At 35.1% G+C, this 24,127-nt stretch overlaps 1 protein-coding gene across 1 annotated transcript in view; it reads left to right on the top strand.

The window, feature by feature from the left end:
- LOC123566703 (uncharacterized) overlaps positions 1–22,247 on the top strand; it is a 35,794-nt gene extending 13,547 nt beyond the window's left edge. The window contains exon 6 of the mRNA XM_045361020.2: positions 15,440–22,247. Coding sequence (XP_045216955.2) covers positions 15,440–18,303 — 2,864 coding nt within the window. The 3' untranslated portion in view covers positions 18,304–22,247. The remainder of the gene's footprint in view (positions 1–15,439) is intronic.
- The last annotated feature ends 1,880 nt before the right edge of the window (positions 22,248–24,127 follow it).

Below are 24,127 nucleotides of genomic sequence, written 5' to 3'. Positions count from 1 at the left end.
GTGGCGAATTCTAGAAATTTTCACGTCGGATACTAGTAATTTTTTTTGTGTTTTCCGAAGGCGAGCATATAGTTGCCACTTTGTCCGTCCGTCCGTCACACTTTTGACCGGAGTATAGCTTGAAATATATCAATGACATTTGATCGAACTTCGCATAAACATATAGACCATTGACAAAAGTGCAGTGTCAAAGAATAATGACTCTACCTTGCCAGGTTTTTAGCTCACATGTGCCAAAGACTCAGGGTGAGCTATTGTGATTGTTCACCGTCCGGCGTCCAGAAAATGCCACATTAACAACATATGTTGGCACGTCCGTCCATCCACACTTTTTCTTTTTTAAGAAACTGCAAGGCCTAGGATTTTGATATTTGGAATGATGCATTTCCTAGTGGTCCTCTACCAAGATTGTTCTAACTATTACCCAGGGGTGAAAAGTGGCCCTGTCCCGGGTCCCAAGTTTTGCATAGACTTATATAGGAAAAAACTTTAAAAATCTTCTTGCCGGAAACTGCAAGGCCTAGGCCTTTCATATTTTGTTTGTATCATTGCCTAGTTGATCTCAATATTGTTCGAATTATGCCCCTGGGGCAAAACAAGGCCCCGCCTAGAGGGTCACTTGATATATGAGTTATGTAGGAAAAATAATTCGAAAATTATCAGATCATAATTCCTACACTGTTTAATATCTTTCTTGTTTTTTTTAAAACACGGCCTTGAAAGTTGGCTGACATGTACAGTTTTATACACTCATCTCAAAGTGAATTCAGTGACCATGAATGTGACCTACAGACATACTTTCTTGGTTTTAGCTCACATGAGCACGATGTGCTCGAGGTGAGCTTTTGTTGTCGAGCAACTTTCGGCGTCCGTTCGATGTTCGTCCGTCCTTACTTTCCTTTGAACAACATCTCCTCCTAAACTACTAAGACAATTTTGATGACACTTCACAGGGATGTTTCTTGGGTAGTCTTCTTTAAAATGTGTTCAATGAATTGAATTCCATACAGAACTCTTGTTGCCATGGCAACCGAAAGGAAAAACTTCAAAAGTCTTCTTGTCCAAAACCACAGTTCATATGGCTTTTATACTTGGTATGTAGCATTATCTTGTGGTCCTCTACCAAGGTTGTTCAAATTTTCCCTCTAGGATCAAAAATGGCCCCGCCCGGGGGTTCACGTGATTTACATAGTCTTATATAGGGAAAGAATTTGAAAATCGTCTTGTCCAAAACCACAGGTTCTAGGGCTTTGAAATTTGGTGTGTAGCATCATCTGGTGGTCCTCTACCAAGATTAAATTATTTCCCTAGGGTCAAATATGACCTGGGGGTCACATGGTTAACATAGACTTAAACAGGAAAAAAAACTTTGAAAATCGTCCTTCGCTGGGTTGAATAGAGGCCCCGCCCCGGGGATCCAAAGTTTTACAAAGATTTGTATATATTAGGAAAAAAAAACTTTAAAAAATCTTCTTGTCTGAAACCACAAAAGCTAGGCCTTTAATAATTGGTATATAGCATTGCCTAGTGGTCCACTACCAAGATTGATCAAATTATTACCATAGGCTGAAAAAAGGCCCCGCCCCAGGGGTCCCATTTTTAGATTGACTTACATTGGATTTTTAAAAAAATCTTCTTGTCTGAAAGTTCAAGACCTAGGTCTTTGATACCTAGTATGTAGCATTGCTTAGTGGTTCTAACAAGAATGTTCAAATTATGTAATTATGATAAAAAGAGCCCTGCCCCGGTGATCACTTGTTATATGAGTTATACAGGAAAAATACTTTTAAAAAATCTGATCATATTTCCTAGACTTTTATTATAATTACCTGATGACCCAAAGTAGCTAAGGGTCACTTGATTTGACCTTGGCCTACTGAGGATACTTTTTTGTTTTTGTAAGAGTCGGTCTTGAAACTTGGATGGCAAATACAGTTTTGCACACCGATCTTAAAACTGACTTTCAGTGACCATGAATGTGACCTGACTTATTTTCTTAATATTATAACATCAGTTAATCAATCTTGTGGCTATACCACTCGTGTAAATATTGCATCTGGTGTTCATTCGTGAAAGATAAATCATTTCTATCATCAGAAACAAATAAAAACTCCTCTCTGTAATGGGCAGTCACGTGACGTGACATACAAAACCAAATAGGATATGTATATATATATATAAAATACTGCATATTGCGAGTGGTTTATTAGTGTCAAGTTTGCCAGCTGTTAAATAAGCATTTCAAGGGAAGAATCTTAAGATGGCAATTTTACCATCATTGTAGTATAACTGCTTTAATCTTAAACCTTCGTCACTACTGTCCCTATTATTAGCTCACCTAAGCACGAAGTGCCCAAGGTGAGGTATTGTGACCTATCATTTCCCGGTGTCCGTCGGCGTGCACCGTCCATTCGTACGTCGTGCGTCTTGCGTCGTCCGTCAACATTTGTCTTGTGAACACTCTAGAGACCACGGTTGTGACCTAATCTTTATGGCACTTTGTCAGAATGTTTGTCTTGATGATCGCTATGTTAATTTTGAGACTGGGTAATGGGTAAAAAAACTAGGCCAGTGAGCCATATCATAGGAAAAACTTGTGAACACTCTAAAGACTGCAGTTGTAACTCAATCTTTATGAAACTTGGTCAGAGTGCTTGCCTTGATGATCCCTGGGTCAAGCTTGAAACTGGGTTATGCTGGTTTAAAATAAAATCAAATGAAAAGCTTGTGAACACTCTAGAGGCCAGAGGTTTGACTCAAGCTTTATGAGGCTTGGTCAGAATGTTTTTCTTGATGGTTCCTAGCTTTTAAACTGGGTTATTTGGGGCCAAAATCTAGGTCACTAGTCTAAATCAAAGGAAAATCTTGTTAACGCTCTAGATACCACAATTTAAGTTTGAAATTTTTGAGAATTGGTCAGAATGTTTGTCTTGGTATCATGATGATTCAATGTCAAGAATAAATCTGGGTCATATAGGGTTAAAAACTAGATCACCCGGTCAAATCAAAGTTAAAGCTTGAGAACACTCTAGAGGCCACAGTTGTGACTCAGTCTTTATGAAACTTGATTAGAAAGTATGTTTTGATAATCGCTAGGTCAAGTTTGAAACTGGGTCATGTGGGTTCAAAAACAAGATCACTAGGCCATATGACACGAAAAGCTTGTGAACACTGTAGAGGCCACAGATCCATCTTTATCAAATATGGTCAGAATAATGATCTTGATGATCTCTATGTCAAATTTGAACTTGGGTCATATGGGGTCAAAAACAAGGTCATCTGGTAAATAAAAGGAAAAGCTTGATAACACTCCAGAGGTCACGTTTATGACCATATCTTTATGAAACTTGGTCAAAATGATGGTCTTGGTGATCTTCAGTCGAAGTTTGAATCTGGATTATCTGGGGTCGAAAACCAGGTCACCTGTAAAAAGCAAAGAAAAATATTGTGCTTGCAATAGGGGCTGCATTGTTCATCAGATGTGCATGATACTTGTTCAGAATGTTTGTTTGCATGAAATATCGTACAAATATTTATCTGGGTCGTGTGGGGACTAAAAAAGGCCACCAGGTCAAATTAAACACTAAGCTTGTGTACACCCTAGTGGGGGCACAATTTTTATTCTATCTTCGTAAAACGAGGACAGCTTTTAAATCTGGGTCACGTTGGGTCAAATGCTAAGTTACTAGGGCGAATCAAAAGAAAAGCTGGTTAACACCCTATGGGGCACATTTGTCTGCACACCTGTCACTAGCTTTTGGAATCGCCTTTTGTGCGTCGTCCGTTCGCCGTAATTTTCCTGAAAACACGATAGAGACCACATTTTCCAATCAATTTTAATACAGCTTGCACACAACATGTATTGGCATAATATTTCGATTCCTGTCGAAAACTGGCCAGCTCCCATCATGAGTTACAGAGTTATGGCCCTTTAAAGGGCCAACGTTTGATATTTTTGGATTCGGAGCTCGATAGAGACCACATCTTGCGACTGATTTTTATTTAACTTGCACACAACTTGTATTGGCAAAATATCTCGGTTCCTTGTGAAAATTTTCTAGATCCCATCATGGGTTCTAGAGTTATTGCCCCTTAAAAAAAGCTAAAAATTGCTCTTACAAAGACTTCATTTATGGTTCAATTTTATACAAACTTGAAAATTAACTTTAACAACAATAGATCTTGGATTCGTTGATGAATCTGGCAGATCCAATCAAAGGTTCCGAAGTTTCGGCCCCTGATTGACATTTGTAAAGGCCGAAAGTTGTTAATTTTATCTTGTGAACGCGATAGAAGTGACATTTTATAGATTCCGTCATAGTTTCTAGAGTAACTGCCCCTTAAACAGGAAAAGTTACCTATATTGGTCCTTCCAGCCATAATTATAGTGGTTTCATTAAAAACAATAGGGGGCACGTTTTGAACAAGGACAAATATACAAGGGAATGCCATTTTCTAAGAAAACAGTCGCACTACAACGTAAACCACAATAGCGCAGACACTCATGTACCAAAGACAAACACACAACGACGATCAACTGAATAACATAGAAAAACGAACAAGCAACACATAAGTAAGTCTTGGATGATTTTAAATCTGGGTCATGTGGGTCAAAAATATGGCACTAAGTCAAATCAAATGAAGTTGTATACACGCTAAATGCCATTTTTTGCTCTAATCTTCACGAAACTTTGTCAGAATGTTCGTTTTCATTACAATTTTGACATTTTCAAATCTGGATCATGTGAGAAAAAAAGCTATGTCACTAGGTTAAATAAAAGACAATGCTTGTTTACACTCAAGAGGTCGTGTTTTATGGTCCAATCTTAATGAAAACTGGTCAGAATATTTGTCTCAATGAAATCACCCGGTAAAACATGTTTACATTGTTATGGTATGTTATTCAGGTGAGCGACCAAGGGCCATCTTGTTACCAGACTTCACATTAACATTAGTCTTGGTATGTCGCAGACATCCAATTTAAGGACAGGTGTCATAATGGTCAAGGTCACTGGGATTAAATGTTTTAATAGATCTGTTTTATTTGCCGATTGTTCTCATTTTCCGTATGTAGTAATAACTACTGCCCCTATAATTATCAATTCTCACACAAGGTTTGGTCCTATAAAGGGGCAGACCTTGGTTTAGGGTTTGAAACGGCAAAGCTAAGGTCACTGAGGTAAGATGTTATGTTTGTTACAGTTTTATGGCATATTTCTCAATTTCATTTATATTTCGTAATGCTTCTTAGAATGATGTACCGGTATCTCATACACACACTTCTAACCACTAACGTTACTACCACTACCCCTCTCCTTAGTTTCACTCCTCCCGCTTCCCTAAACCCACGTTCTTTTCTTTATACATTACTTACATTGGCTTATATCTTATATCTCATATGAGTTCTTAGAATCTCCATCGAACACCAACACACTCCGCCACCTTCCTAATCATTTTTACGCTTATATCTCATATTGACTTTAAGTGTTGAACGTGATACCGCATCCCCCCCAACCTCTCCCCTTTATTCATCCCACATATCTGTATTTTGCATTTTCACACACATATCTTCATTTTCACACACACCTTATATTGCTTACATTGTTCTTTAATTTCCTTCGACCCCGCGCCTGCCCCACTCCCACATTCTACTGCTACAGACTAAAACTCACACTCTCACGGTGTACAATCACGTGACTTGTGACGTTCAACTGGGGTATCACGCCAAGCAAAATTCATAAACAAAACGGTGTTTTTCAATGTAAACTTTTTGAAGATATATTTTTGTAAAGCAAATCAATGCGTACCTCCGTGATATAAGATATGTCCGTGTTTTGCTGTCTGAACAAACCGTAATGCTTCCACAGCAAGCGTATTTTCAAATAGCTTGAAAGCCAAACCCAAGCGACTGTTCTTTGATAAACGGACAACTAGTTGTCACCGCTGTGTTCGGATTTTTGATAGGATATTTGCTAAAAAATGGCGTATTTCTGGATAGATCGCCGAACTCGAAAAAATGTCCGTTCTAAAGTCCAAAAGCTCTCACGGAAAGCACTTTTCTGAATCGCATTTTCTTATTTCTCGCTGATTATTATTTGACATATAGTTCTTTTCCATCGGGTTTCACATGAATTTAGTTGTATCGAGACAACACTTGAATATTTTCAAATTGATTGAAACTTATTCTTCTTTATTTTTGTCTTTAATGTTATAGAATTTACAACCCATGGGGAAGGTGCTTAACTGATTCTTATATGCCTGTCTCTGTTTAAACACGCTTAGGCTAGAATGACGTCACGTTAACGTGTGGTGACTTTAATTTGTTTGATACGATCAAGAATGAGCGCTACCATATTTTACCTGTTTTTCTACCGTTTTAGATTAAGGGCATACAAATATCGAAACAATCTATGACAAAACCGTGTTTAACACTACAATGTATTTATACACTCGGTCAATAATACGTCGTACAAATAATTTCGCTCGGGTTACGCCCGACGTATAACGGCCCATCTTGCATAAATAGTGATAAAACACTCTTTTCCCAAAGATTATTTCTTAAATTTAATTTTTATATTGTATCATTATTATGTCTTTATAAATATTTTGCGATAGTCGATCACGCTGCCATTCCGATAGCTATTGTTTTGCTCCCCAAACGGGAAGCATATTGTCCCTGCTTCGCCCGTTCATCCGTCTCGATTTTATTGTCTGGAGCATTTAACAGCAACCACTGGCTGGAACTTATTGAAACTTAATAGGAAGCTTCAATATTAAGAGGACATGCGCATATTGTCTTGGTGCTCCGGTCGGATGATTTTTCACAGAGTTATTGTCCTTTGATTATTCAAAAGTGGTTTACTATATAGGCACTTACCTAGAGCATTTCATTTTCAATTTGTGGTATTAGCCAGGCTTGATCTTGAATTATCTGCCCTTGAAAATCAGAAAATACTGAAGAGTACTCAATACTAAATTTAAACTTTACTTCAGTTTAGAACAAGCTATAGACACCAAACCTGGCCTGTAGATAGATAGTAAAAAGACAAAGGTTGGGATTGCATTTGGGGTCATTTGGGTCAAGGTTAAGGTCGCTGTTGCTTAAAATAGAAACAAAATGGTTTCTGCACAATAACTTTAGTTTGAATTGATGTATTGAAATAAAACTTTGACTATAGGCAGCTTATATAAAATCCAAGGTTGGGATTGTATATTGGGTCATTGGGGTCAAGTTCAAGGTCAGGATAACTTATTTTATTTTCACACTTAGAAAATTCAACGGCGTTGCAGTGTTCTAGAGCGTTGGGCTAAAATATATTGTTTTGTCAGTGGGACGGGCGAGCGTCGGTTCAAATTCTACTGAGATCCAAATTTGTTTTCTCTTTTCTGTGATAAAAATGTCATGGTCAAGGTCACAGTTACTTAAATTATATTTATTTTTCTCTAAAAATATATTTTTCTCAGTGTGAGCGTCTAAAAGGTGGTTTCCGCTTTTTAATTTGTTTTGACTTACTTACAGCCACCAAACTTTGTGTACAACAAGCTTATCTAAACAATTAGGTTTGAATGATATTTGGGTTGACTGTTACTAAAGATAGAAAAATGGCTTCAACCTATTGTCAATATACTTGGTGCGTAGATAACTTCTATCAAACAAAAGGTTGGGAATGTATTTGAGGTCACTTGTATCAGGGTCAAGGTCTATTGCAAAAAAAGAAAAATATTTGAAATGAAAAATAGATTTTTGTGCTGTGGAATGGAAGGGTGTCGGTTCAAATCTCACTGAGATCCAAACATTTATTTCTTTTTTCATTTTTTTTTTTTGGTGACAAAAAGGTCACTTTGGGTAACTAAAAATAGAATAAAATATGGTCAGAGATATAATGAAACATATATGTATTATAGAAATGACTGTTTACTAAAAGAACCTGTTGGCGTTATGCAACTGAAAACCAGGTTTTCGTAGAATTTCCACGTTCCTTGTTAACACATATTTTCGTTTTAAACTTGATTCTCAGTCAGTACATAAAGTTTAAAGATATTAATATGTCCACAGGAAAATTTCTGCCTAGTATATACATAAAATGTAACTGTGACAAATACCCTTAACACTGAGTAGTCAATTCTTATTTGGTATAAACTCTCCTTTTGTACTTCATTTGTTGCTGTTGTTGTTGAAAATGTTTCCTTAGATATCTTTTTAGCTCACCTGAACCGAAGGTTCAGGGTGAGCTATTAGTATAGGGTGGATGGTCCGGCGTCCGTCGTTCGTCGTCCGTCGTCCACATTTTACTTAACCATCTTCCCCTTTGAAACTAATAGGCAGAATAACATCAAAGTTTGCCTGTAGCATCCTGGTGAAGGGCTCTTTCAAGTTTGTTCAAATGGGGGCATTTGGCTCCTTTCAGCGGCCGGTAGAGCTAAAAATAGAAAAACCTTTTAAACGACTTCTTCTCATGAACCGCTTGATGGATCTTCATCGAACTTTTCTGTTTCATCATTATAAGATCCTCTCACAAATTTGTTCAAATGGGGACACTTGGCCCCTTTTACGGGACGATAGAGCTAGAAAAAGAAAAAAACCTTTAAAAGACTTCTTTTCCTGAACCACTTAATGGATCTTCATCAAACTTGGTATGTAGCATCATTATAAGGTACTATCCAAAGTTTGTTTAAACGGAGTTCCAATGGAGTCATTTGGTCCCTTTTAGGGGTCGCTAGAGCTAAAAATAGAAAAACATCTTGAAAGAACTTACTCTCATGCACCGCTAGGTGGATCTTCATTATTATGAAGTGTTCTCCAAAGTTTGTTCAAATAGCCGCTAGAGCTAAAAATAGAAAAAAAAACCTTTATACGACTTCTTCTCATTAACTCCTTTATGGATCTTCATCAAACTTGGTCTGCAGCATCATTATAAGCTCCTTTACAAGCTTTTTTTCAAATGGGCGTACTTAGCCCCTTTTCAGGTTCCGCTAGTGCAAAAAATAGAAATACATGTAAACAAATTCTTATTATGAACCGCTTTACTAATCTTCATCAAACTTGGTTTGTAGCATCATTATATGTTCCTCTCCAAAACTGTTCAAATGTAGGCATTTGGTCGCTTTTAGGGGCCACTAGAGCTAAAACAGAAATACCTTTAAACGGCTTCTTCTCATGAACCGTTTGATAGATTTTCATCAAACTTGGTTTGTAGCATTATTATATGTTCCTTCCTCAAATTTGTTAAAATGAGGGCACCTGGCCCCTTTGAGGGGCTGTTAAGGCTAAAAATAAAAATACCTTGAAACGACTTCTCATGAACCTCTTGATGGATTTGCATCAAACTTGGTCTGAAACCCCTTTAAGGAGCCGCTAGAGCTGGAAATAGAAATGCCTTTATATGCTTGATGGATCTTCATTAAACTTGGTCTGTAGCATCATTATATAGTCCTGTCCCAAGTTTGTTCCAATGGGGGCACTTGGCTCCTTTAAGGGGCCGCTAGAGCTAAAAGTAGAAATACATTTTAAACAACTTCTTATCATGAACTGATTGATGGATCTTCATTGAACTTGATAGGTAGCATAATTATATAGTCCACCCAAGATTGTTCAAATGGGGGCACTTGGCCCCTTTAAGGGTCCGGTAGTGCTTAAAGTAGAAATACTTTAAAATCTTTTTTATATTTAAATTTAAAAATGTACATTTCATGGAAGCATCCAATCTATTTTTAATCTAAGAAAAGCAATTGTTAAAAAAGAAATAGGTGAAGTTCCAAATTATAGAATTGCAAGTGTAGGTTTAAAGCAATAAATTGAAATTTTATACAGTATAAACAAATCTGTAATTTAAAACAATCAACAATACAAATCACTCATAACTAAAACCACAAAAAATCAGTTCATGTAATTAAATATTATTATTAAATACCACATTTATATAGCACTCTTTTCATATAAAATACATTCAAAAGTGCTTTACATAAAAACATTTATATAATGTTCAATAACAAATGGTAATTGAATTATTATAGAAGAATTTGAAATAACTTTACGGTCATAAGATACCAAGCATTTTAAATTGAAGGTAGGCAGATCAAAACATGAAACAAAAATACAATATCGTAAAACATTAACTGACCTGTCAAAGACACAGGCTAGAGCAGAATAGAACAGAAGATATTTTACATTTTGAACAGACAGAATTAACCGTTATGATGTCTGCGAAATGCATCACAGCATGCAAACCGTCCCGATATCACGTGATCATGGCTGACGTTTGTTTTTCTTCCGGATCATAATTTACTTGTTTTTGTGATCTGGCCAAATTCTGGATAGAATTTTTGAACTGGAAATGTGTCTATATGGAATAAGAAGATGACTCTGTTAATTCCAAAGCAAGGTGACATTTTTGAGAAATTATTGAAATTTTGAATTTTTATCGCCAGTGACTACCTGTGTTACGCATGAATATATCCAGTGGACATCAGGTGGACACCCCTCGCTGAAATTTCTTTTTGGTATACTACGCAACAATAATAACGTGGCACTTAAATATAAATGTCAGTTTCGACACCAGCGTCCAAGTCCTCCAAGAAACGATATATGTCGTCACCTTTTGACAACAGTGAACTTAAAAAATCTTGCTTTGATTCTAATTTGGAGCCAAATATGGATGCCGTCGAATCATCTGATGATCTTCCTATGGCCAGTAACCCAACTGCTAACCTCTCCTTAAGTGGCCAAGATCTTGAAAAAATCGCTGACGTTTTGAAATCATCGTTTGTGGCTGATATGACTGTTATTATTAATCAAATGGTTGAATCTTCAGTAAAGGCCATTGTCGACGGTGTACTAAAAGGTCTGAATGATAGAATCGTTGAGCTGGAGGATAACAATGCGCAACTTAAAGCTTAGATTTCTAACCTTAATCATGCAAATCTGGCCTTACGACGTCAGGTCTCAAAACTCCAGTCTGAATCTGATGCTGCTGAGCAATACAGTAGGAGGAATTCCCTGCGAATCACTGGTATCCCAGAAACAACAAATGAAAATACCGACGACCAAATTCTTAACGTTTGCAAAGAAATTGGCGTGAATATTTCACTAACAGATATTGATCGGTCTCACCGTGTTGGAAAGCAGAAAGGGCGACCTCGGGCAATTCTCGTTAAATTCACGTCATATCGCTCCCGTCAACATCTGTATAAATCTAGGACCAAATTGAAAGCAAGCGGCCTTAGCGGAGTGTACATAAACGAAGATTTGACGAAGCAGCGTAGTTTTGCCCTGTATACCGCGCACCAGCTTGTTAAGAATAAAAAGCTTGATAGTTGTTGGTCACATGATGGAACAGTTCTAATAAAAGACAATACCCAGTCTGTTCATAAAATTTCTGCAAGTGAAGAACTGGTTCCATTCGACATATGACTTGTACAATCAATTATTGATCCTGCCTTTGCGAATATTTGTTGTGCAGTATAAGTGGCTTTGTTATATCTACCTTTAGACGATAACAGTTTACACTACATACCTTTGTACGGTCTGCTGATTATGAACTGCAGTTTGTGTTATATAAACCATGTCATTTTGTTAATATTGAATTTATATAATTTAAGAGGCTTGAACCTGTTTTTTGTTGATACCATCGTAAACAATCATTTTGTTTAAAGTTTTTATATGAAAACACATTTTTAAATGACATATTGGAAATTCACTGTTTTACGTTACTGAATTATTGAAATATTTTTGCATTAATACTAATGCTACCGTTCATATAATCATTTACTTTCATATATGAAATGACCAAATTATCATTCAATGATTAACGAGAGCTGCGAGAAATCATTCTTTAAATTAACCACATCTTCATATGATGTTGTTGCTGCTGTTGATATCAATGATGATGATGATGTGTGGATGTGGGGATGATGATCTTAACAAACGATTTTGAACAATGTATAATGTTGATGATAATTAGATGTTGATGATGGTGATGATGATGATGATAATGATGATGTTGATGATGTGTGATGATGATTCTTGCAAACGAATGTAAACAGATGCTCTTGTCGTCTTCGAATATTTATCTGATTGTATGTCGTATGGCTCAGTGTGAACATACTTTATAAGACTCATATTGAAAATTCCAATGTTTTACGCTACTGAATATTTGTAGTATTACCTTTCATATATTTACTTATTTCTAGAAATGACCAAATGAATATGGCCGTGACAAATCAGTATATGAAATGTACCACTTTTATATTTTATATGTTTATTTATGTACGATGTTGACGATGATGATGTGGTGATGATGCTTTTTTTTTTAAACGAATGTAATCAGGTGCTTTTTTATATGTTGTTATGACGTATGGCTCAGTGTTGTTATCGTACTAGCAGCTAACGTACCTGCGTAAACGCTGATGACTTATAAACACTTGGCTATGTGCATACTGAGTGAACGTTTTTTTCTATGTTTATGCCTCTGTGTGTGTGTGTGTGTGTGTGTGCGTGCGTGCGTGTGTGTGTGTGTGTGTGTGTGTGCGTGCTTGCGTGCGTACGTATTATAAGAAAGTTTTTCATCAGATTTTTTCAGTACTTATAGACTAGCTATTCTAAATATTTCAAAGGATTGCACTAATTTGTTCTGCTCTAAGCATGTATGTTAGCTTGGATATTATCGCTATGAATGTGGATATTTCGAATCTTTTTTACTTCGCCCTGATATTGGATGTTCATCAGTTTCTGTTGTTTATTTTTAGTTCTTAATAGACCTGTCATTCTACACGTTTAAAAGGATTGCACTGAATTAGTTCTGCTTAAAGTATGTACGAAGGCTTGCATACTTAATATATTTAAATTCGCTATGTACATGGCTATGCAAGGCTCGTCATGATGACTATGTTATTAGGATTATTTATTTACATGGCTACTACTGTTACATCTTGTCGTATAGTCTTCTACATATTGTATGTAAGCAATATTCTGAATCTTTTTTACCTCGCTCTGATATTGACTATAGAACTTGTTGTTTTAAATTTTAGTCTAAGTTATTACGATGTATCCCGAAGTATCATGTACAGATAGGTTCGCTCTTTTTGGATAGCAGTATAACTGCAGTATATATACGCACATTAATAAATTATATACTTTGATCATTTCTATATTGCTGAGGATTTTTCGCTGCGCCTTATGCCTGTAACCGATCAAATGTCTTAAGCGTACTTGATTATAATTCTGTAAGTTCATCTTCATTAATAATCAGTTATCGATTGATCATTGTAAACGTAGATGCCACATTGTTTTATGCAATGATTCCATTAGAGTCTAAGTCCGCTAAGTTATTAAAGCACTTTTTCAGTAAATTACTTTACTAAACTGAAATTAGTTTTGATACTATCAGATGTTTCGTGTGCCATTCACGATAAAAGTCTTTGATTCTTTTCATGTCCTGCTTATTCTATTTCTTACCCCCCTTCTTTATCACTGCCTATTCAGTAACTCAGCTTGCCCCGGCTAAGTTTTGCCCCGCCACTTCTAGAAATAGTCTTGCAGTAATCAAAGGATACTTCAGGAATATGTATTACTTATTTCCATTTGACAATGGTTAGTCAACTATGGTTTATTGTTATTATTCCTGGCGGTATCCTAATGAGGACTGTTAAGTATATAAAGCTAGGAGTGGTTTGGGGCAGCTGAACATTTTCTCTACATATTTTCTTCCTTCCCTTTTCAATCTAGAGAATATAGTTCTTCTATGTACGATTTCATACTTTAACCATTATGGTTACCTAATTTTGCTAAAATATTCTAAATACTAAAAAGCGCTGTACTAATACTTTTATTTCATCTTTACCTTCCATTTCTGAGCATTTTGTTGTTTTTCCTTTTTCTTTTTGGTTTTTCATTTTGCTTTTTTTTCCTTTTCATGAATAACTAAGAATGTGTTACACATTAGTTTAACAGCCATCCATAGTATTGTAAATATTATCTTTCCGGAGGTTGACTCGATAAGTATTTCAATACTTCCGTCAATATCCTATTGCTTGTGTTGTTATGTCTGTCTGTATGTGTATGAATGTATCTTGTGTAACATTTGCAATAAAATATTCTTAAACTAAACCGTCCCGGATGATTGGGTCAGTCCCTACCTAAACGGTCCGGTCCATGATACATCCAACAGAAAAAAAAAAAAAAAAAAAAAAAAAAAAAAAAACACCGCCAACATTATTCTGTCACACTAGAGTTCTTAATTAAAGTAATTGATTGGCCGGTAAAGAACCTACATTATTAATCAGGTAATCAGTGAGATTAGTTCCCAAAGAATTCTATGAAATAATGCGTCTTTAGCGCTTTTTTGAAACCTGCAAGGTCTTGTACTCTCTTATGCCAGATGGGAGGGCATTCCAAAACCTCGCAGCTGCTGTCTGCAAGCTCCTGTCGCCAAATCGCCGTAATTTTTCAATTGCACTGTCGTAAATGTTTTTAAAAATGCATTTTCGTTCAAAAACATTGTCGGTCCATGGAAAGCCTCCTCAATCGCATTGTTCGACAAAAATTTGGAGGTGTTATCTAAATCTAAATTGGAATCCACTTCCTTAAACAAATTACCAACAACATGAACAATCGATACAGTCGAATTAAATTAATCTTGTATTCACTATTTATGTTTAAGGGTTTTCATAGATCCTGTTTAGAAGCGTTTACAATAAATCTGATTTTTTTTCTGAAAATGTTAAATCGGATTTTTTTCCAGCTTTTTAAATGGGATTATTTATTTACCATAGAATGGATCACAAACCCAGACAAAAAGACAGTAAAACAAAAAAGTAACACAACTATGCCTTTAAATTTCTTATGAAAAATTTATTGTTTTCCACCCGGAAAAAATCCAGCCCGCCAAAATATTGGAAAAATGTCCGATTGGATTTTTAAAAATTCCAATCGGACCCCATATGTCCGATTGGAAATTGGAAAAATCCAAGTGGACATACTGTTTTAATCATTATTTTGTTGTACATAAGAAAATAAAAAATATCGCAAAACTATATCATTTATTGCTCCTTGGCCCCTAAACTACCATCCAAGCTAAAACAGAAGTTTCTAAGTCACTTAGAAATGGTAGTGAAGTTTGCCAAAATCCTGGTTTTGCAAAGATATCCTGGTGGCTGTTTATACACGTTTTGCATTGCTCGCTCAGTTGCAATGCAATGTTTAATTTACCTTTGAGAGCAGTATTCGTATGGTTCTCGTACAAGTTTGAAGAGCTCAGCAAACCTGTGATGGACTATACACCGGTCAATAACACAAACCATGAAACGGCGCTTAATATAAGGAGTCATGTATTAACATTTGTTATATATACTATGAGTCCTTTATTTTGTAATTTACACTGTTTTCATTGTATAACTATTAATATTTTACAAAAGCTTGTATAATTTATATATTTTTGTTTAGAATTTCAGGTAAAACTTGTGCACCTTTACAGAAAGTCTCTGTTACAAGTGTCGGCAATACCACTGAAGCCAGAGCGTAAACATTGTAACTTCAGCGAGGTGTATGTTAGACCACGAATAACGAATGAAACAAACAGACCAAAGGACACTGAAATTCAGACGCATGAAAGAAACAGACCAAAGGACACTGAAATTCAGTCTATGTCAGATATCTTCACAAAAGCCGGACAACGTCTGAAATCCATTTACATTCTTGGAGATGCTGGTTCCGGTAAAAGTAGTTTCTGTAAAAGTTTGATACATTGTTGGTGTATGGCACACAGTGGAGAACCGACCGTTGAAGATGAATTCGACGGAATCAAGGAAATGGAGAAATTTGAGTTCATGTTCTATATAGCTCTTCGTCGCTTTAAAGATATTGTCAGTATCAAGGAAATGCTTGAAATGCAATATAAGGACGAAATTCTTAACAAGATTTTAAATAAGGAGTCAAGAAGTATTATTATCGTGCTTGATGGTTTAGATGAATGGTCTTCTCAGATTGTGACATCCAATCAGTTCCAGACGGAAGGCCTTCCAGAACGTGAAACATCTAAGGACTATACCGTCGTAACAACTTCACGCCCATGGAAAATTGAAACACTGGGAATAACTGACCAGGAGATAGAACAGAGGTTAAAACTTCAAGGGTTTGATAGATCGTCTGTTAAAAAGATGATTGGTAAAACAGTTCCGGTATTGAATGAAGAGTTTACAGAAAACAAAAGTCCTAGTGCCTGTGAAGATAAACTAGACAATGAAGCGATAGCCAGTATGACAGAAGTACCAATTATGCTGCTCCAGTTGATTTGTCTGTGGTTTGACGATAAACTTCAAGTATCATCAAGATGCGGTCTTTACTCGGCGATGCTTGAACTGTTCTTTTCGTGGAACGATAAGAAGAAAAAAGGAGAAAAAGAAGAGCGTTTATTTAGAAAAATGAGGGAAATGTCAAAAAAAATGCGGAATATTGAACTTCCCAAATATCTTATGAGTAACAAGTTATGTGAAATGTACAAATTTCTCATTCACGAATTATCGCGCTTGGCTTATGAAACACTTTTCACAAATGAAAAGGAGGCATTCTTGACATTTGAAAATTCTGTTTTTGATAAACTGGAAATATCGGATGAAGTCAAAACATGTTGCTTAAAACTAGGCATCTTGTCTGAAGAGGGATGTCCAAGTTTGAATGCAAGCACAACTGATAGTTCGTTACTTTCCTTTGTTCACAAGTCAGTACATGAATATTTGGCCGCGGTGTATATTGCTATTGAGTTCAAAGCTCATATTGGATCATCGTCCGATTCGGACAACCCAGATTTGTCTGGTCACTGTGCACCAATTATTAAAAAGGTTTTCAGGAAGTGCACGACTTTGGAAAAAATATTAGAAGATGCAAATAATTTCATTTTGCTATGCGGTCTAGAGCCTCGAATCGCAACGTCCATTTCAAAGTATATATATGATATTGTTACGAGGGACAAACGTGTCCTCGACTACAGACGAATAATAAAAGATGCTGTAAACATTTACAGACCTGTCGATCTTATATTAAATGTCCAAGAATGTATTTTAAACTGTATAGAAGAGGTCCAATCATGTCATACAACTATTCCGTCTTACTTTTATGTAGGAGACATCGTCGCAGTGAGAAAGCCATCTTTCGATCATTTGTGTACTTGTATCGATAAGCAATACATTTCTCCTGACAGCGTCCGTTCGTTTACCGTCGATACATATAAAACAGAGGAATATTTAAAGACAGTATCTAGATATTTGACGAAATGTCGTCTACTTGAAAGAATTCACATTGATGCTCTTCCCATCAGCGATAAGATAGAGGATGAAGATATGAAGTCTATCTGTGGAGTAATTGAACATAATACTTCAACATTGAAATCATTGTATGTAGATTTTTATCCAAATGAATATTTGAAACCTATGTATAAAACAATAAACCATAGTCTACCTGATATGAGTCATCTTGTCGCATTACATATAAAAGGTTTCATTCTGCCACATGAAGACTTTACTTCACTATGCACTTTCCTGTCAGGTAACAGTCGTCTTCAGCAGATTTCGATTTCCTGTACATTTTGTGAGCTCTGTAGAGATAGTTCGTACTTTGAGTGCAGGAACCAGCATGAAGTAGATTTAGCCAAACATCAACAACTACAATACCTGGAGTGCGCTAAGTCTGTCACCGTGACTCACGTCAACACTTCAAACCTAGAAATATTTACTTGCGAATCATTGAACAGTACAAATTTTGTGAAAGTTTTTGAAAACATTAGTACAGCTAACAAATTAACAAAACTTTATTTGGAGTATGATAGATTTCGTTCAGACACAGAGTCTTCATATTATACTGTAACTGACAAGTTGATCACTTTGTTACCATTATTGCACCAGCTCCGTGAACTTACTTTAGATAGGTTTACATTGACTGACAATATAATGAAATGTCCCTCTGAGATGAAGAATTTGGAGCTCATTTGTCTTTTAAGTGTCACAATGAGCTTGACAACATGGCGGCAGTTTGTTGATAGTCTTTCTCTAATACCGCTACCTGTAAAGGTGTTAGCATCATTCATGTATTTTACACGAGATGGGGAGGAATGTAACCGTGGTATATACTGGATGTTAGAAGAAGAAGGAAGGGAAGAGGAAGCAGCTGCATGGCAGTATGTCAGAGAGCAGGGGGAATTGTTCAATATGAGAAATGTAAAAGGCAACTCCATTAATTTTTTCAACAAAGAAAAAATAATCCTCGGTATAAAAACAAATGTTCAAGTTATTCAGTGCGGAAATGAAAGAAAGTAACATAATTTATTTTTTCAACAAAGCAGTAATATTCATCGGTATAAATCATTACTGTTACAATACTGATTACTTTCTTCTGTTGTAATGATTGTTGAAATAAGGAAAGTCTGACGAAATTGTAGATATATATGTAACCAGTTTCTAGTGAAATACAGTCAAACCTGTGTTAAAGACCACCTCTGAACAGAGACCACATGGCTCTAAAGACCACATGTTTTATTTCCCATTTTAACATTAACAGTATATTTAGCCTGTGAATAAAGACCACCTTCCAATCAAAAACACATTTTGGCTCTCCCAAGGGTGGTTTTATAGACATATTTGACTGTATCTGTTATAAAAAGAAATAATTACAAATTCGATATATTACACTTTTTATACTATTAGATCATTATATGTTTTTTCTTTTGATTACATTAGTTAAAATAGAACAGTGAAACGTTTTAAGAGGAAAATGATCATCACTGGACAATAAAAATTCAATTTTATGTTTTGTTATATACCATCATATTGCGTATTTTCAAGTGATTATTTAAATTTAATAGTGAAACAAGACTTGGAATTTCGCAGTGGAAATATCGAATCTGTTTTAAACTGGTTTGGAATAGTAAGCGTTATTTAAGTAAATATTAAATTGATTTTTAAACACAGAAGTGATATTCACAACATAAGTCATTAGACTGTCTTTTAAATAAGTTTCTTCAACTGAACATAAGGTTGGAATAAATGAATGCATGCCAAAGTTGCAGACCAAATAAACAGTAAAACCTGTATATAAAGATCATGATTAAAACTGATATTAATTGGTCTTTATTTGCAGTTTGTCTAATTCAGGTGTGGTAAGACGCCGTGATTGTTGAATTCGGAATTTTATTAACAGTTGTAAATATAAAACTGCATTTTGTTTTGAAAAGTATTTAGATGTCATATCAAATGACAACCTAAGGAAACAAATGACTAGTTTATGATTATGCTCACATAATTTAGAGATAGAGCTAGGAAGAAATGTTAATGTAGAAAAGAATAATAGATTATGTAAATTATGCAATCAAAATGTCATCGAGTCAGAATACCATTTCCTATTATGTTGTCCACGTTATAGTTGCATAAGATCCAAATACCTGGGCCGATGCTCATGGCCTACTGTGCAGAAGTTTAATACATTGATGTCATCCAGTAGTAAAAAATGTATATATAGTCTTGCAAAATATATTAAAGAAGCATTAACTGTAAGAAAGAATACTCTTGAAAATCTACTTGTCTTCTGATCGAATACAATTATTCTGTTTTGTTCTTTATCTTCTGTATATATGTTCACTTTCTCGTGTATGATACTCTTTGCCATAAGATTTTTATATTTGTAAATGGCCAAAGGCAAATGTATTGCTGATTGCCAATAAACTGAAACTGAAACTAAACTGTTAAAATTCAAACTAAATTAAATATTGTATTCGGGTTGTCTGTATCAACAGGTGGTATTTAAAAGCAGGTAGTCTTATTCACACGTGAAAATACACTTACAATGTTGACTTTTGAAATGAAATATATATATATATATATATATATATATATATATATATATATATATATATATATATATATATATATATATATATATATATATATATAACCAGGTGGTCTTTATTTACAGGAGAAAATACAGCGCAGTGTTGAAATTAAAAAAAAAGGCGATCTTTGAAACCAGGTGGTGTCTGCTTTTAACTGAAAAAAAAAAAATAAAGAAAAAATGTTGAATTCGGATGTTAATAAAGTGGTCTAAAAGCCAGGATGTGTGTGTTCACAAGTGAAAGTACACAAAACATTTTGTATTCGTAAATGAAACAAATGATCTTTAAAGCAAAATTGTGTCTGATCACAGATGAAAATACACCGTAATTCTTGTATTCGGAAAATAGATGTTTTTTTTTTTTTGTTTTTGTTTTTTTTTAAACAAGACGGTGTCTGATCACAGATGAAAATAAACCGTAAATTTTGAATTCAGAAAAGCATGGTCTTTAAAACAAGATGTTCAAGTGAAAATACTCCGTAAATGTTGAATTTGAATATTGAATAAGTGAGTGATCCGGTTTAAAACTAGTTGATGTCTGTTAACAGGTGGTCTTTAACACGCGTTTGAATATAACTAGTGTTTAGTGAAAAGAGAAACTAATGAGTTGTTTTAACATTTGCTTTCACATAACTCACTATTATGTAGACATAACAAGTGTTTTTTTTTAAAACGGCAAGTGCTGTCCTGAAATTTACCTAATAGTTTTCTTAATAAAGTAAAACATTAATACAGTGGTATCGTAACTGTTTTCCTCCAAAAATATGCTGAGAAAAGGTGTGTGTGACAGTAACTTAGGGTTTTCTAGAAACTATTCATCTTTTATCATTATAATTATGTTTTGTGAAAAACAAAATAAGTGTCATGATTTGTGATTTTTGCCGTCTTTTGCTCAATTTATTATGTGCTTGGTGGTTGGTTAAAGGCTTCAACAGCTATACAAATTACGGCGAACATACACCACAACCGGTATTCAAGCCACAAGGATCGTACGCCTCATTTGGTATTCAAATCATTGCGCGAACATACACCTCATCCGGTATTATAGTAACGGCAAACAAATGCCTCATTTCTATTCAAATCACGGCGAGCATACGGTATTCAATAAGGCATATCAGGTATTCAAATTAGGACAAGGATACTCCTCATCCGGAATTCAGATCACGGCGAGCAAACTCCACATTCAGTTTACAAATCACGGCTAGCATACGTCTCAGTCCATATCCTAAATATGGCGATTATTCGCCTCATCCGGCTTTCAAATCATAGCTAGTAGACGCCTCATCCGGTATGATTCAAATTACGTCAAACACACGCATTCGAACCTAAGACCTCCTGGTTTTGAGTTTTTACCTATTGAACTAAACTGCACCACACTTTTTAAATGGACTTGTCGCCAGACTAACGTTAGAGCATTGCAATTTTGTATTGTAAAGGTTTCCGAAATGTCAGTAGAGTGTTTGAATCGGAACCCAATGTTATTCAAGCCAATGTTTTATGACCCTATTTCCTACTTGCGTGTTTTATAAAACAAATACTGTATGAACTTGTCTTACTATCAAATTTGACATAGACCCAGCAATGTGTAATTAGTATTAGTCTGTAATGAAAATTCCAATGTCATCAGCAGTCATGCAAAGTGGTGTATGCCTCTTCAAAATGAGTCTCTTTATCTGTAGTTAACGTAATGCATGCAACAGATATTAAGCTGAAGATGTATCCCTTTAAAGGATAAGCAAATGTTTCTTAAGAAAATGCCATGTCTTCCCCAGTTATGCGTGTGTTTTATGTTCTCAGTTCATGTATTGACTAGAACATGATTTACAGGATATGAATGTGAATATTATTATATATATTGCATATATGTACTGAATGTATGTAATGTTAACAGAATTATTTTTCAACTGAAACGTGTATATAATAAATTTGGACATCATGCACGAAATTACATACATATACATGTACATGCAACTTTCTTTAGCTCTAACAAAATGCGACTTTAGGAACCGCACTTGTTTAAAGATTTATAGGCAACAGTTAACGACATATTGTTAAACAAAAGTATCCTTTGAAATAAAAATGTGTATAAATGGTGTGATGATATTTAATCAAAATTCAAAACTGTTTCTGTTCAGAACCTTTAACAATATATCCCCAATTATATAATTTAGTCTTCCGTGGACAACAAGTATGATTTTATATACGAGACACACCATTTAAAAGAAAACCTGGGTACATCATACTTCCATTTTCAAAAGAAAATCATTTGAGTGTATTATTATTATTAGTTAAGTTTACTATTGATCACCAAATTATGTATTTAGAACGTTATTTGAAAACATTTAAAAGATTATAATAAAAGTGCAGAGAACAGAAATCATTCTTTGCCTTTGTTTTCTTTCCTTTTAACGCCGTTATTCAGCAGCATTGCAGTTACGAATAAAGGTTTGCTTGTAAATCGAGCGTTCCATGACTGAAAATTAATGAAATTTAATGCAAAGTAAGGTACTCTCAAAAGTAATTATCAGCTACCGTTTATAAATGGACTAGTTTAGCTCTGTTAGTAAGAGGAAACACACACAGTAGTATTTTAGAACACAATCTACTGAACTGCCCGAAAATGATATTAAGTACAAATAACAACAAGTAATTTTAAAAGATGATTTACGTCATGTGTATGTCATCCACCCAAAACGTGCAGGCATATAATAGTCTGACCCTCCGTCTGTCCATCCGTCCTTCCGTCCATCAATCCGTCTGCCTGTTTCCAATTTTGAAATATCTAAGGAGGTGAACGTCAACTTGACCTTATCCGGTATTTAAATCATAGCCATCAGAACTAAACTGCTCCACACATATTATTCAGGTGGCTTTTCGTCTTGTCGCCAGACTAACATTGGAGTGTTATAATTGTCTAAAGAGTGTTTAAATCGGAACCCAGTTTTATCGAAGTCAATGTTTTATGATTATGAGGCGCATTTATCTGAAAAGTTATGCATGTTTTTTTGATGATTGAAATATTTATATGCACTGAATGATTGCGATGTTGAACAAATTAATTTGCAAAGGAAAAGTATATATTATAAAGTTTTACATAACAGTCACTTCAGGAGACGTCTAGGTCTTCACCATAAAGATTCAGGAAACAGATATTAAGCTGGGGACGTGTTCTTTTAACCCTTACCCGGCTAAATTTCTATAATGAGCTTGTCCATCTTTAAATTTGGACACTACCGTTAACTCTTAAAAAGAATGCTTACCAAAATTATACTTACTGAATAACGAACAATGCAGGTTATGATCAGGCTGCACGGATGTGCAGGGTTATCATGATATACACTGTTTGCAAAGGCAGAATCAAATGTGTTTAGCATGATAAGGGTTGAAGAATAGATCTCGGTCATGTATGTGTTTTATCCTCTCAGTTCATGTACTGGCCAGAACATGATACTGGGGATATGGTTTTGAATATTTCTATGTATTGAATGTGTGAAAATATTGATAGAATCATTTTCCAAATGAAACGTGTATATAATAAGTTTTGACATCATAAGCGGTATTAACAAAACGCGATAACTGTGGCCTTTATTTACTAATACCGGATCAACCCATAACAATGAAATAGGGAATCAGTTGGACACATTACATGACAAATATCTTAATATGGCAAAACCGATGTGAGTAGCGGCGCGGTGTAGTGGTTAACACGTATGATTTGTAAGCTTACGGTGCTGGTTCGAATACGGGACGAGTCACATTTTTTTAAATTTCTAACGTGTTTTTACCTGCAGAAGAATACAGGTAAAATTATTTTTATCAGGATCTTCTCGTGCACTTATACTGATTACTTTTTGATATTTTTCAGAGGATCTCATATTAGAATAGATATTAGATTTATTAACATTGCAAAATTAATAAAGAAAACTCTTACAAAAGACGATGTAAAGTACCTGCTAAAATAGAATAAGTAAAATCATTTTAAAAAAGAAGGGGCTCGAACCAACACCATGCAAACATAAAAAGAACAGAGATCCAACACCCTATCCACTAGACTACAAATCTGTTATGGAAAAGTACATCGTATTTAGAGTTAAAGGTCCATTACTAAGGGAAAGTGAGTTGGCATTTTTTTTCATAGCCAGTGCATAGACTTCTGCAAGACACTAAATAATGAAGATTGGCAGGTCAAAATTTACAGAAGGTCTTTGGAACTCAAAGAAATGTATGTGTATTATGTCGAAATTTCAATGAATCGAC

Source organism: Mercenaria mercenaria, chromosome 8 (assembly GCF_021730395.1).
Source record: "Mercenaria mercenaria strain notata chromosome 8, MADL_Memer_1, whole genome shotgun sequence".
Taxonomy (NCBI): domain Eukaryota; kingdom Metazoa; phylum Mollusca; class Bivalvia; order Venerida; family Veneridae; genus Mercenaria; species Mercenaria mercenaria.
This window is presented reverse-complemented; position numbering and strand designations above follow the sequence as displayed.